This window comes from Echinops telfairi, unplaced genomic scaffold, assembly GCF_000313985.2.
Source record: "Echinops telfairi isolate 266 unplaced genomic scaffold, ASM31398v2 ScPeMD7_7469;HRSCAF=8507_1, whole genome shotgun sequence".
Taxonomy (NCBI): Eukaryota; Metazoa; Chordata; class Mammalia; order Afrosoricida; family Tenrecidae; genus Echinops; species Echinops telfairi.
Genome location: NW_022111373.1, coordinates 8,032,118 through 8,044,063, shown reverse-complemented (window position 1 = coordinate 8,044,063; position 11,946 = coordinate 8,032,118). Strand labels below are relative to the sequence as shown.

Sequence of the window (11,946 nt, the reverse complement as noted above, 5' to 3'; positions counted from 1 at the left end):
TTATCTGAGCATAGTAACTTTAACATGAAATTTTGACTTGTGTTGTAGGGGCTATTTTTCCATTTTAGCTATTCAGAGCTGTTTGATATCGTAGCCACTTTCTTTGATCTTGAACAAGTTGCTAACTTCATTGGCTCTCAGTTTTAATAGTAAAATGGAGAATTGTAAGGGTGTAGTGAAGTGATGTATGATTACTTAGCATAGTGCATAAGATTGAGCATCAATAGTAGTCATTGTTATTACAGCAGTTGACTTGACCATTCTCTACTACTGTGCCCCAGGGTTAAGGACTCCTATCCACCCTGGTCAGGGAAAGCAGATAGAAAAATAAGCTGGCATTCCCAACAGGGATGCAGGCAACAAACTCATCTGATACCTCCCTATGCTGAGCAAGACTGTCTTGTATAGCACTATCTCTGCATATCCACCCCAGGGCTGGAGCGCTGCCTTTGTTGCTCAAGGACATCCCACCCTACCTGGGGCTCCTTCTCCATGTTGTGAATGCTTATTTCTGTCAATTGTTGAGCAGTTTTAACTTGACAGATAACTTTTAAAAGTCATTTGAAAAATCAAGATCATAATGAATAAGGCTATAGAAAAGCAGCTTTCATGTGACTGATCCCAAACACCGTCTATGCGGGTTTTGGTTTCTTTTGTTTTTTAAGAAATTCAAGGGTAAATAAGAAAGTATTGCTACAAACCCATAGAAACCTTTATTAAACAAAAATATCCAAGTGTGAAGTTACTGTTTCTTAGCATACCCCCATCTAGGTCTGTATGCTTCAAAGGCAGTGTTTCCATCTCTCTGCCCTTCCCCAAGGACTTCTGTGTTCTTGATCTATAACACATCAGACCAGCAGTCTGGGCATCCGTGAGGGACGCAAGCCACATTCCTTTGAAATATTCTTTGAGTTTGAAGAACAAAAAGTGTGAAGGGGCACACTCTGGGCTGGAGGGTAGGCAGACTGTTTCCCAGTGAAATGCTCCTGGGACAGCTTTGGCTACCCTTGAAGAATAAACAGTACATTGTTGGGAGGGGGTGGAAATTCTTCAGTGCAACCTCTTGCCTTTTTCTTACCTGCATAGTTCTCCATTTCCCTTAAAACCTCTTTCTAACACAACCCTGTGATCATCCTGTGTCCATCAAGGAAATCTCAGTATTACCTTTGGAGTCTCAAAAAATAGCTTCCGGAACTTTCTGAACTGACCTCTCTGCCTTGAATTTAATTAGCCAGCAGATTCCTCAGAAGCCACTGTTTTGATTGGACTTTTTTCCTTTTCCTTAGGCAACCTAATAGGATTAAGGCCTGTGTGTTATTGAAAGAACTTGTCTGCAGTCATCTATCTATAGCAGAAGCCTTATTTAAACATCTTTTGTTTGGCATACTCCCATGAGTGTATGAACTAGAGCCTTAGTAGCATTCTTTCTTTGACTTATATACAAAGAAGTTTTATCTGCATCCTTTATAAAGGACTCCAAAATATATTAGGCTGAGATCGGTGTGTAAAGTAGGAAGTGGAGGTTTGTTGCATTCTCACCAACAAGCAGAATACGTTTTTTTCCAATCTACTACTTTAGAATCTTTCATCTGATATGTGAAATGTATTTATGTTGAGTCATTTCTTTCTCACTGGTCAACCAGAAGATCATGAAATGATTCTGCAGAAGCGGTAGCATTACACTGGGGTTCTTTTTTTGTATAGATCAGATAAAGAGGCCTGCAAATGGAAGTGAGTCCGCCTACTTCCTTTGTATGGCGATGCCAGTGATGTGGCCTTTATCATTGGTGCAACCTTCAGTGGTTCACAAAACCCGCTTCCAGAGGACCCAGGGGCTTTTGATGACTGGTGGCTACCGCAGGAAGGAACATGCCGGCTTTTGACATCCAGGCTACTTTCGTGTTTCTGTTTCTTCCCTCCCTTTCAATGTTTAGAAAAAGTGCGTCCAGGGTGATGCCATGACCAGTTGGAAGATTTCTAAATTTGGGATTGATGCTCTTAGGTTTCACCGAATCGGCTCCAACTCCTAGCAACCCTCGTATAAAGGAATGAAGCCCGGCCTGCGCCCTCCGCCCCGTTCTTAAGCGCCAGCCCATGGTCACAGTGACTGCACCAACGGGTCTCTCTCCCTCCTTTTTCCACTGTGACGTTCTACTTTATCCTTACGAATATTGGGGCTGTTATTGCATGACACTGTATTAGATAAGTTATTATGGTGTATATGTGTGTGTCTATACCTGTTACTTATATGATTAGTATTAATACATGTTGCATGTAATCACAATAGTATTTTATGATGATGATGCCATTTTTCCTTTACAACACCAATGGCTTCTTTTTCAGAGCAATAATGAAATTCCACAGTATGAAAATGGAAGAAATCAATAAAATTATTCGGGAACTTTGGCGAAATACTTACCGCGGACAAGGTAACTAACCTGGTGTGGCTGGCACAGATGTTCTATCCCAAGCTGTGCCATCAGAGTGGCACCCACCCCCAGGAGCCCGCACGGAGCAACCTCCCTTTGAGGTCTTCTCAGAGCTCTTAGTTCAGCAGCATTTCATTCCAAACCTGACAGGCCTCGCCTCTTTGTCTGTGGCACTGGTTATATTTAGCTGATGACATGATCGCTTTTGTGGCAGTGTAGATAGGGATAAGCCGGAATGAGATAAGAAGTAAGCCAGCAAGGGGAAACTTTTCATAGCCGAACCAAGAAAGGCAGCGCCGAGGCCAAGGAATCAGCATCTCGAGTTGCTTCCGGCCAGGAGTCCACCCAGTTCCACCCTCCCCGTCAGAGCTGTAGGTTCCAGACCAGCTAGTATTTCCCTGCCAAATGTCAGCCGGGGGACAGACGACAAATGGCCACAGAGTAGAGCCTCTCTGAATCATCATCTTCTCTGTGTCAGATATTGAATATATAGAGATTCGGTCTGATGCTGATGAAAACGTATCGGCTTCTGATAAAAGGCGGAATTACAACTACCGAGTGGTGATGCTGAAGGGAGACACAGCCTTGGATATGCGAGGCCGCTGCAGTGCTGGACAAAAGGCAGGTATCTCAAGGGCACAGCCAGCCAGCCCTTACACGCAGAACTTCAAGAAAGAAGCACATGTCAGTGCCAGGGAGCTCCCAAGTGAGGCACCCCACTGCATGCCCTGGTGCCCCGGGAAGTGAACTCCCCCAGGGCTAACCATCACCTCTTGCTGCATTACAGGGAGAAGCATCTGGACCAATTTCTGGAATAAGCCAGATGTAGAAAAGACACTAAAGATGTGCCATGTCCCACAGCACTCAGTATCCAAATAAGTGCTGGGTCATCACTTAGACGTCACACTGCTTTCTTGTGTGCCACTGACCGGGGAGGGAGTGGGGGTGTCATGGTTATAAACACATTGATCTCAGAGAGTGTGGGGATGAGGAAGGTTATTGGTGGAGTTGGTGACCTTACAGTATTATTAACATAAGATCCTAGATTGCCTTCTCCTTTCCCCGCCACACTCGTATACTCAGCTCCTGGGTCAGTCCTGCTGAGGCACCAGGAGAGCAGAGGCAGGATGTGGCTGAGAGAGAAAAGCAGACAAAGGGAGGAGAGCAGGGTCTGTGCCCCTCGAAACAAGGCTGAGTCCTCTCCTCCAGGTGCCTGTTCGCCCGCTTCCCCACTCCACTGAGGCTGAAGCAGCGATCACACTAGAGCTAGCACCTCGGACCCTCATGTTCCTAACCAACTAACTGTCCTAGTTCTAGAAGCTGATGCCCCCAATACCTGTGTTATTTGCATAAATAGTTTTCCATTGCTGCTTAACATTCAGTGTGTGTGTGTGTTGTGTCATAGCCCAGACGCTAAGCCGATTTTAAGACAGCTGCAGATTGTTATCTTGACTCTCGTCTGCAAGAATGACAGCATATTGATTGTGAATCAGTTTCCCCTACTTGTTCTGGTGATTTTCAGTAGTAAATTTGAGTGAGAAAATAAGAGTTTCAAGCTTCATCTCTTTGGATTAAAAATACTTTGAGTAAAAGCAGATTTCCTCTCGCTATTGTACGTTGTAAAACTCAACTGAAAGTAATGGCTTCAGTGTAAGGGGAGCGGACAGGCGGATGGCTTCCTGGAGTTGAGTTGAGCTGGGATTTCACATCGAACTCCACTCTGCCTCCCGCTGGCTTGTACTGAGGCTCGAGAAGCCAGTGACGCTGCCCGTGAGGTGGAGAGATGTGACAGGACAGCGGCAGCAGTGGGATTCAGACAGGAAGGACATACCTGTCCTCCTGAGAACCAAGCTGAGGCCCTGCCTATGCAAACCCACCACCCACTCTGAAATAGCCTCACTCCGAAATCCAGAAGGGGGGAGGCTTACAACTCACACGGAAGTGCTTTACTCCACCCCAAGTAGTCCCGCACTCCTGCTTCTGTACCCATGCCCCGCAAATTGCGCAAGCTGGATTCGAGGGCTTGAGTTAGATTCTTAGTCATCGTGAAAAAATGTATAATAGTTTCAGTTTTCTGGGTTTCCTACAGATAAGCCTTAAATTAAATCCCACTTCGATTCCCCTAATAACTTTGACCTTTGATGATTTTCTCTCTCCTCCTCTCAAAATTATATGCACAAACGTGTAAGTGAGTGTAGGTTGGAGCGTGCACATTTGAGGCCAAATGTGACCATTTTTAAGATGACTTGAAGAGAGAGAAGTTTCTGTCAGGCTCTGGAAAATGTAACACTTCCGAGTTGGGTTTTTTAAACAAACTTAACACGAAAACAAAATACCCAAATGAAGAATTTTTAAAGTTCATAATTGTATGTCTGTTTTCAAATATTCAGATACAGTTAGCTACTATGCGTTTCTATTTCCAGGCTCTGGTTTTAAGTGTTGTAGTTGGTGGAGTATTGTTCTTGTGGAATCAGCCCTGCTCTTGGCCTCCTTTTTCCTTGCAAGTGACAGCCTGAGGTCGTAACAAGCAGTCTGCCTTCTAGAGTGGCACCCGGGTGGGGCAGTGCGAGGAGAGATGTCCCCAAGATCAGAGCAAGTCCCTTTTCCCTTCTGAAGAAGTCCGCCAGCTCCGCACACCTGCCTCAGGCTGGAGGTGAGGGAAGTGGAAGCAGGCTCGGCTTTGGCGCTGTTTTCCAGGTCTTGGCCTCGCTCATCATCCGTCTGGCTCTGGCTGAGACATTCTGCCTGAACTGTGGCATCCTTGCCTTGGACGAGCCGACCACAAATCTGGACCGAGAAAACATCGAGTCTCTTGCGCATGCTCTTGTTGAGTAAGTATCTCCAAGCTGAAGAGGCTTGTGCTGGTTTGAAAAGTGCGATCAAGAGCAAGCAGGCTGTGGTGGAAACCCTCTCTAGATGAGTCCTCCTCGCGGGAGCTGGGCGGTGCCAAGCCATAGGCTTGACCTTTGAAAACCTTTCCTCAGAGCCCTTGAAAGGAAACCAGATGGTGAGCAGCAGCCCCGGGCACGTCCCACACGTCCCGAGTGCTGTGGGGTCAGGGGTCTGTCTCTCTCTCTCTCTCTCTCTCTCTCTGTCGTGTTTGAAGTAGTAACTATCAGGAATGACAGAGCGCTTACTCAGAAAAACTGCTAACTCACTGCCACCGAGTCAATGCTGACCATGGTGACCCTATAGGACAGGGTAGAACTGCTGCCTCTTGGGTTTCTGAGACTACATCTTTACGAGAGTAGAAAGCCTCAGTTTTCTCCCATGGAGTGTCAGTTGTGTTTGAATTGCTGACCCTGTGACTAGCATTTCAGCATATAGTCCACTACCTAGCAGGACTCCAGTAGTGGTGAAGTAGAATCCAGAGAAGGTACAGTTGCCATGTTACCTGGGGTGGGCACAGCATCCAGGAATGGGAGGTCCTGGCTAGGGATTGTGCTGGCAGCAAAGAGGCATTTTCCCAGAGGTACAGAGGATAGTTTAGGAACTCCTGGCGGTGGTACAGGACGCCCTGCTGGTATAGTGGTTATGCATTGGCCTGTGATCCTCATGGTTGGCAGTTCAAAACCACCAGCACCTCTGCCAGAGAGAGACAGGACTTTCTACTCCCATAAACAGTTCAGTCTCATAAACCCACAGGGGATTGCTATGAGTCAGCAAGGCAGTGAGTTTCTCCTCTGAATAGTCAGTCTCAGAACCTCACAGGGGAGTTCTACCCGGCCCCATAGGGCCACTGTAGTCAGCATTGACTTGCTGATGGTGAGTGAGTTTTTGTTATTGAGAATGCTTCCTGTCTGACAGCGGGTTGGGGCCAAGAGAATCGAGCAGCCATAGAACCACCTTTCTCTAGCCATCTCTCAGGACTCTTGTGTGACCAGCTAGTAAGAGGTCAGTGTTTTTCAACCTCAAGTGCGTCCAGCTTCAAGCAAAGAATAATAAGTGGTCAGTTAAAGGCATTAAGTCTTTCTGGTCTCCTCCGTCTCAGAGCTGGATACCTCCGCCTAGAGATGATGAGCAAAAATGCTCCCAGTCCACCCACTCCTTTCCCTGTATTTCATTGAATTGATGTATCTAGTAAGTGGTAGGAGCAGAATTCTAAGTAGAGCCAGTTCCTCTGAAAGCAGAGGGCTGCATATGTTATTCCCCTGGCCTGGAGTTTGTCTTTAGAGACGGAGGATCTGTTGAGCAGTTAAGTATTAAAGAAAGCTCTTTAGTACGAACTTTGTGAACAGGTATTCTTTACCGCCCCAAAGCCCCAGACCAAGGGAACGGAGGAGGCAGGCCATGCGACCCCCCACATGGGGAGAGAAAATGAGATTCTTCTCTGGCTAGGCTGGAGGACTGGGCCCACCCGCCTCCCACTTCCTGCTGGGCAGCCAGAGGCCTGACAGAACATGGGAAGAAAGGCCTGCTTGTCACACACAGCATACCACATGTGTTCTGACAGGGTTCTCAGGGATTTTCAAATACCGTAAAACACAGGGCTATAGCTTTAAGCAGTGGCAATGTCGTAGCCAGTGAGGTTTATCCGAGGCACGATTATTGCTAATTGAAGAAAAAAAACACAGGGCTATATTACAAGGTCCCAAGTTCGAAACCACCAGCTGCTCCTCAGGGAAAAAAATGGGGCTTTCTATTCCGTAAACAGTTACAGTCTTAGAAACTGTTCTACCTGCCCTATCGGGTGGGTATGAATCAATCGACTCGATGGCAGTGAATTTGGTACTCTATAGTAATAATATCTTCTTTATTGTTTCAGGATAATAAAAAACCGCTCCCAGCAGCGAAATTTCCAGCTTCTTGTAATTACCCATGATGAAGATTTTGTGGAGCTTTTAGGGCGTTCTGAATACGTGGAGAAATTCTACAGGATTAAGAAGAACATGGATCAGTGCTCAGAAATTGTGAAATGCAATGTTAACTCCCTGGGATCGTATGTTCATTAAAAATATTCAAAATTTGAATGCCATGGAAACACAGGTCCTCAAGTAACTGCTTATTTCTGGTGTCAACAAAGTGAAAATAAAATATATTCTTAAAAGGGCTCTTTGTATCTTAACATTTTGAATTTTCAAGAGTTTCTAAAATTATTAAAGTTGCTTCACATGAAATTTGGACTGATTCCTTATTTCTGACTGTCTGTACTTCATCCTCCAGACAGGTAGCTGGACTTAGCCCAGCTTCTCTGCGGCCTCCCTCCACCCTCAACACAACAAACAGGAGAGCCGGCTAATTACCCACCACTGTGGAGGGGTCATCCTCCCTGCCTTCTGGACAGTTAGATTTGGTACAAAAATCAGTGTTAAATGTTACTTCTGGATTGATTTCCTTGGGTGTGCTTCAAAAAATAGTTATCAGTGAACACTTGGTTCTGAAGAAGCTCAGAAATGATGTGTTAATATTTGGCTCTGCTTCTTAACTTTGTGACTTTGCATAAGTGATCTCCCTCTCTGCCTTGGTTCTCCCAACTAAAATTTGAAGTTGAAAAAAGCCTCAGGGTTTAAAAGGAACCGTAAATATCCATTTATTCACTCCCTTCCCCCATAGAAGCCTAAGTTAGGCATCCAGACTAGCTCCCCAGCGTGCACATCCTCCCTCAGACAGCTCTGACCAGGACCAGTGTCCTGGATTCCCTGTGTTTCCTGCTCTTACCTGTACCAGTGTATGTTCCCTGGTTAGCCGGATGTGTAAGATAGAATTGGGGTCATAGTGGGCGGGAGGAAGCATTAAAGAACTAGAGGAAAGTAGTATATTTCATCTGTGCTGTACTGCTCCCTGACTGGCTCGTCTCCTCCCTGAGACCCTTTGGTAAGAGGGTATCCAATGGTCTACAGATGGGCTTTGGGTTTCCACTCCACCATCCCCCTCATTCACATTGGTAGGATTTTCTGTTTGGGGTCTTTGATGCCTGATACCTGATCCCATTGACACCTCATGACCACTCAGGCTGGTGTGCTGCTTCCATGTGGGCTTTGTTGCTTTTCAGCTAGTTGGCCGCTTGTTTGTCTTCAAGCCTTTAAGACCTCAGATGCTTTATCTTTTGATAGCGGAGCACCATCAGGTTTCTTCACCACATTTGCTTATGCACACACTTGTCTTCAGTGATCATATCAGGAAGGTGAGCATCATGGAATGCCAGGTAATTAGAACAAAGTGTTCTTGCGTTGAGGGAGTACTTTGAGTGGAGGCCCGAAGTTAGTCTGCTGCCATACTACCATGTGTGTACATAGGTGTATTTCCCTGTAGTTATATATAAATATTTACATATATACATGCTTATATTTAGACCTCTATAAATGTCCTTTGCCTCCTAGTTCTTCTACCTTCCTCTTGTCCCACTATCATGTTCAGCCGTCATTCGGCTTTCAGTAATTCGTTTCGGCTGCATTACCCGTGATCAAGCCCCACCAGGCATCCTATGCCCTCCTCACCATCGAGTTTAGATCACTTTTCCCCTTGTTCCTGGGTTTGTTGGCTCCCCCTTTCCTTCCCCCCACCTCCACCTCTCCCATGACCCCAACCATCGGCCTGTTTTCTCCTCCAGATTGTTTATCCCGCCTATCTTATCTAGTTAGGCATGCAGAGACAATAATGAGCACAAAACCAAGACAAAACAATACAGCAACAATAGCATTAAATAGTTTCAGGTCTGTCTGTTGACCTTTATGAGTGATTTCCATGCGAGTCTATGGGGTGCCACCCCCTGGCCCCACAGTCTGTTTTTTATATTCCTCAGGGACTTCATTGCTCTGCTCCCCTTGCTGTCCCAGCGCACAGCCTTAGTGCTCCCCCCATGTGGTGGGTCAGAGTGGGCTTGTTTCCTGTCACTCTTGTGAGAAACATTTCTCTAGTGATTGCAAGGAAGGCTGATACAGCAATACAGGATAGTTACAGGCAATGAAACAAAATGATCTTCAGTGAATTAAAACAGACTTCCCAATTCCAACTCCCATTTCTTCCTGTGGACATGACTTCTTGCATGCCTTTAAGGGTGGCGTTTTGTCTTCTATAATCCTTGTATTGCTGGAAGGTGGGGTAGATGTCCTTGATGCTTCTAGATGATTCTCCATTAAATTCTTCCTCCCCTCCCCCAGTAGGCATCCCAGAGCATGAGCCAGGTGGCATAAGTTCAAATCCTAGCAGCAGCACTCACGAGCTTTGGGAACTTGGGCAAGAAATTTGCCCTCTTTTACTTCGGTTTCATTACCTGGAAAAATGGTACCGATCTTACAAGGCTGCCAAAAGGATTAAAATTGACTATAAACTGCTTAGAACTGCTATGGGCCCAAGGGGATTAAAAAAAAGCCTCATAGCAACTATATTTAGAAACTCCAGGCTGGTCAGGCACGTAGTCATTGAAGATTGTCGCTCCATCATCACTCCAATACTAATTTTAGAATCAATGGATTTCATCGGTATCCAAATGATGACATAAGACAACCCTCCCGGTAGCCTCTCTGCTCCTTGTTCTCCTTCCTCCGAGCAGTTTGATGCCAGAGCTCAGTTCTTGTACTCATGGAAACCATCATCACCTCGCTAAGCATCTCACTCTCCATCCACCCCTGACACTGTTAGAATCACACCGGGGATTCCTAACTCAAGCAGTTCCTGGACTCAGGGTTTAGTCACCGTCCCTTGTCTCCCTCATGCATTCACTCCGCGCTCCATCCTCACCGCTGCGTCTTGCACAGCCCTGCAGCTGCTTTGCCCTTCTTCGAACTCAAACCCTCCTGACAGCTCCCACCTTTGGTTCCGCCCAATGCTGCCGTCTTCCTGCACGTGCTAGCCCTAGATTATATAAGCCTGTTAGAGAATACATTTCTCCCTCACTCTGGTTCTGGTTGCCATGGGAGAGGTGAGCCCCTGCATGCCTTGTCTGATGTCTCATTACTGTTCAATCACACGACCCTGTAGGAGCCTCTGGGTTGTGGAGGCTGGTCCCCCACACAGTAACTGTCAGAAACGCACAAGGGCAGTTCTAACCTGTTCTATAGGGTCTCTATGAGTCGCAATCACCATGATGGTAAGAAGCTTGTTCTGGTCCTTATCTGACCAGACTCAGAGCTCACTCATTGTATTTAGGGCAATCAGTGACAATTGGTTATTATCACAGCTTCATGACACAGTGTTACCAGTAGAGCTAATGAGAGGCTGATCAAAATACTTAAAACGGGAAAGAAATGTCCATGTTGTGCTGTTAGATGCCACCGAATCTGTGCTGACCCATAGTGTCTAGTCACAACAGAATGAAACTGCACAGTACTGAGCCATCCTTACAATTGCTCCTATGCCTCAGACCATTGTTGCCGCCACTGTGTCAATCCATCTTATTAAGGGTCTGCCTCTTTTCCACTGCCCCTCCACTATACTAAGCATGATATCCTTAGCATGATAATATATCCAAAGTATATCAGACGAACTCTTGCCATCCTTGCTTCTAAGGAGCACTCTGGCCTTACTTCTTCCAAGATAGATCAGTTTGTTCTTTCAGCTATCCTTGGTAATTTCAACATGCTCCAGTACCAAAACACAAATGTACTGATTCTTTAGTCTTCCTGATTCAATTTTCAACTTTTACATGCATATGATGCAATGGACAATACCATGGCTTGAGTCAGGTGCAACTTAATCCTCAAAATAGCATCCTTGCTTTTCAATAGTCGAAAGAGATTTTGTGCAGCAGATTTGCCCAATAAGTGTGTTGTATAATCTCTTGACTGCTGCTTCCATGAGCATTGATAGTGGATGCAAGCAAGACCAAATCCTTGACTGGGTGCAGATTGTCTTCAGGTGTGCTCTCCTCGGAAGTCCTGCACTTCCAGGTGGTGGAGTACATTTATGGGACAGTCAGTATCTCATGTTCCTTTCTCACGTAAGACAGGCTTGTCGCCATATTCCATGGGTTAAGCAAAGCTATGGGCTGGGGGGCGGGGGGAGCAGTCAGCTCTCTCCAGGGAGCTAAGACTGAACATTTGACCTTCAACTACGATAAGGTAAATGCCCTCTCTCCCGTTCCCTGGTAAAAGGCTGAAACACAGCATTCTGCAGGTGTTCAGTTAAGACCTCTAGACCATGGTCTAATTGGCTAAAGATAGTCTTACTTTTTTGTCTGGAGAGAAATTGTCAACAATCCCATTATGTGAGAACTTGTCACAAATGCAGGACACGTGACAAAAACTGTATATAAACCTGCCTCCAATAAAGTTCTGGACCCTGGAGTGCCGATGCTTCAGCAGTCCCCTGTGCCCCACCTGTTTTCTTTGTCTTACCTTTTATCTATCTTTCTTAACTGTGAGCCCTGCTCATTGTGAGAGAGCTGGTTCTCATGTAATCTCAACTTGACAACTTCAACGTTTTCTTTGTTTTTCATGATGTTACCTGTTGGTTGGTCCAGTTGTGAGGATTTGGGTCTTCTTAGCGTTGAGTCGCAGTATATATTGACAGCTATAACCCTTTATCTCCATCAGCAAGTGCTTCCGTTCCTTCTCATTTTCAGCAAGGAGGATTGTGT

The 11,946-nt window shown here is 45.8% G+C and overlaps 1 protein-coding gene and 1 pseudogene across 1 annotated transcript in view; both read left to right on the top strand.

Moving 5' to 3' along the window:
- The window catches only part of RAD50 (RAD50 double strand break repair protein), a 77,888-nt gene extending 70,342 nt beyond the window's left edge, over window positions 1-7,546 (top strand). Inside the window, exons 22-25 of the mRNA XM_013004547.2 lie at window positions 2,344-2,429; window positions 2,908-3,050; window positions 5,127-5,260; window positions 7,195-7,546. Coding sequence (XP_012860001.1) covers window positions 2,344-2,429; window positions 2,908-3,050; window positions 5,127-5,260; window positions 7,195-7,381 — 550 coding nt within the window. The 3' untranslated portion in view covers window positions 7,382-7,546. The remainder of the gene's footprint in view (window positions 1-2,343; window positions 2,430-2,907; window positions 3,051-5,126; window positions 5,261-7,194) is intronic.
- LOC115873816 lies at window positions 6,924-7,121 on the top strand (annotated as a pseudogene).
- Window positions 7,547-11,946: the final 4,400 nt, after the last annotated feature.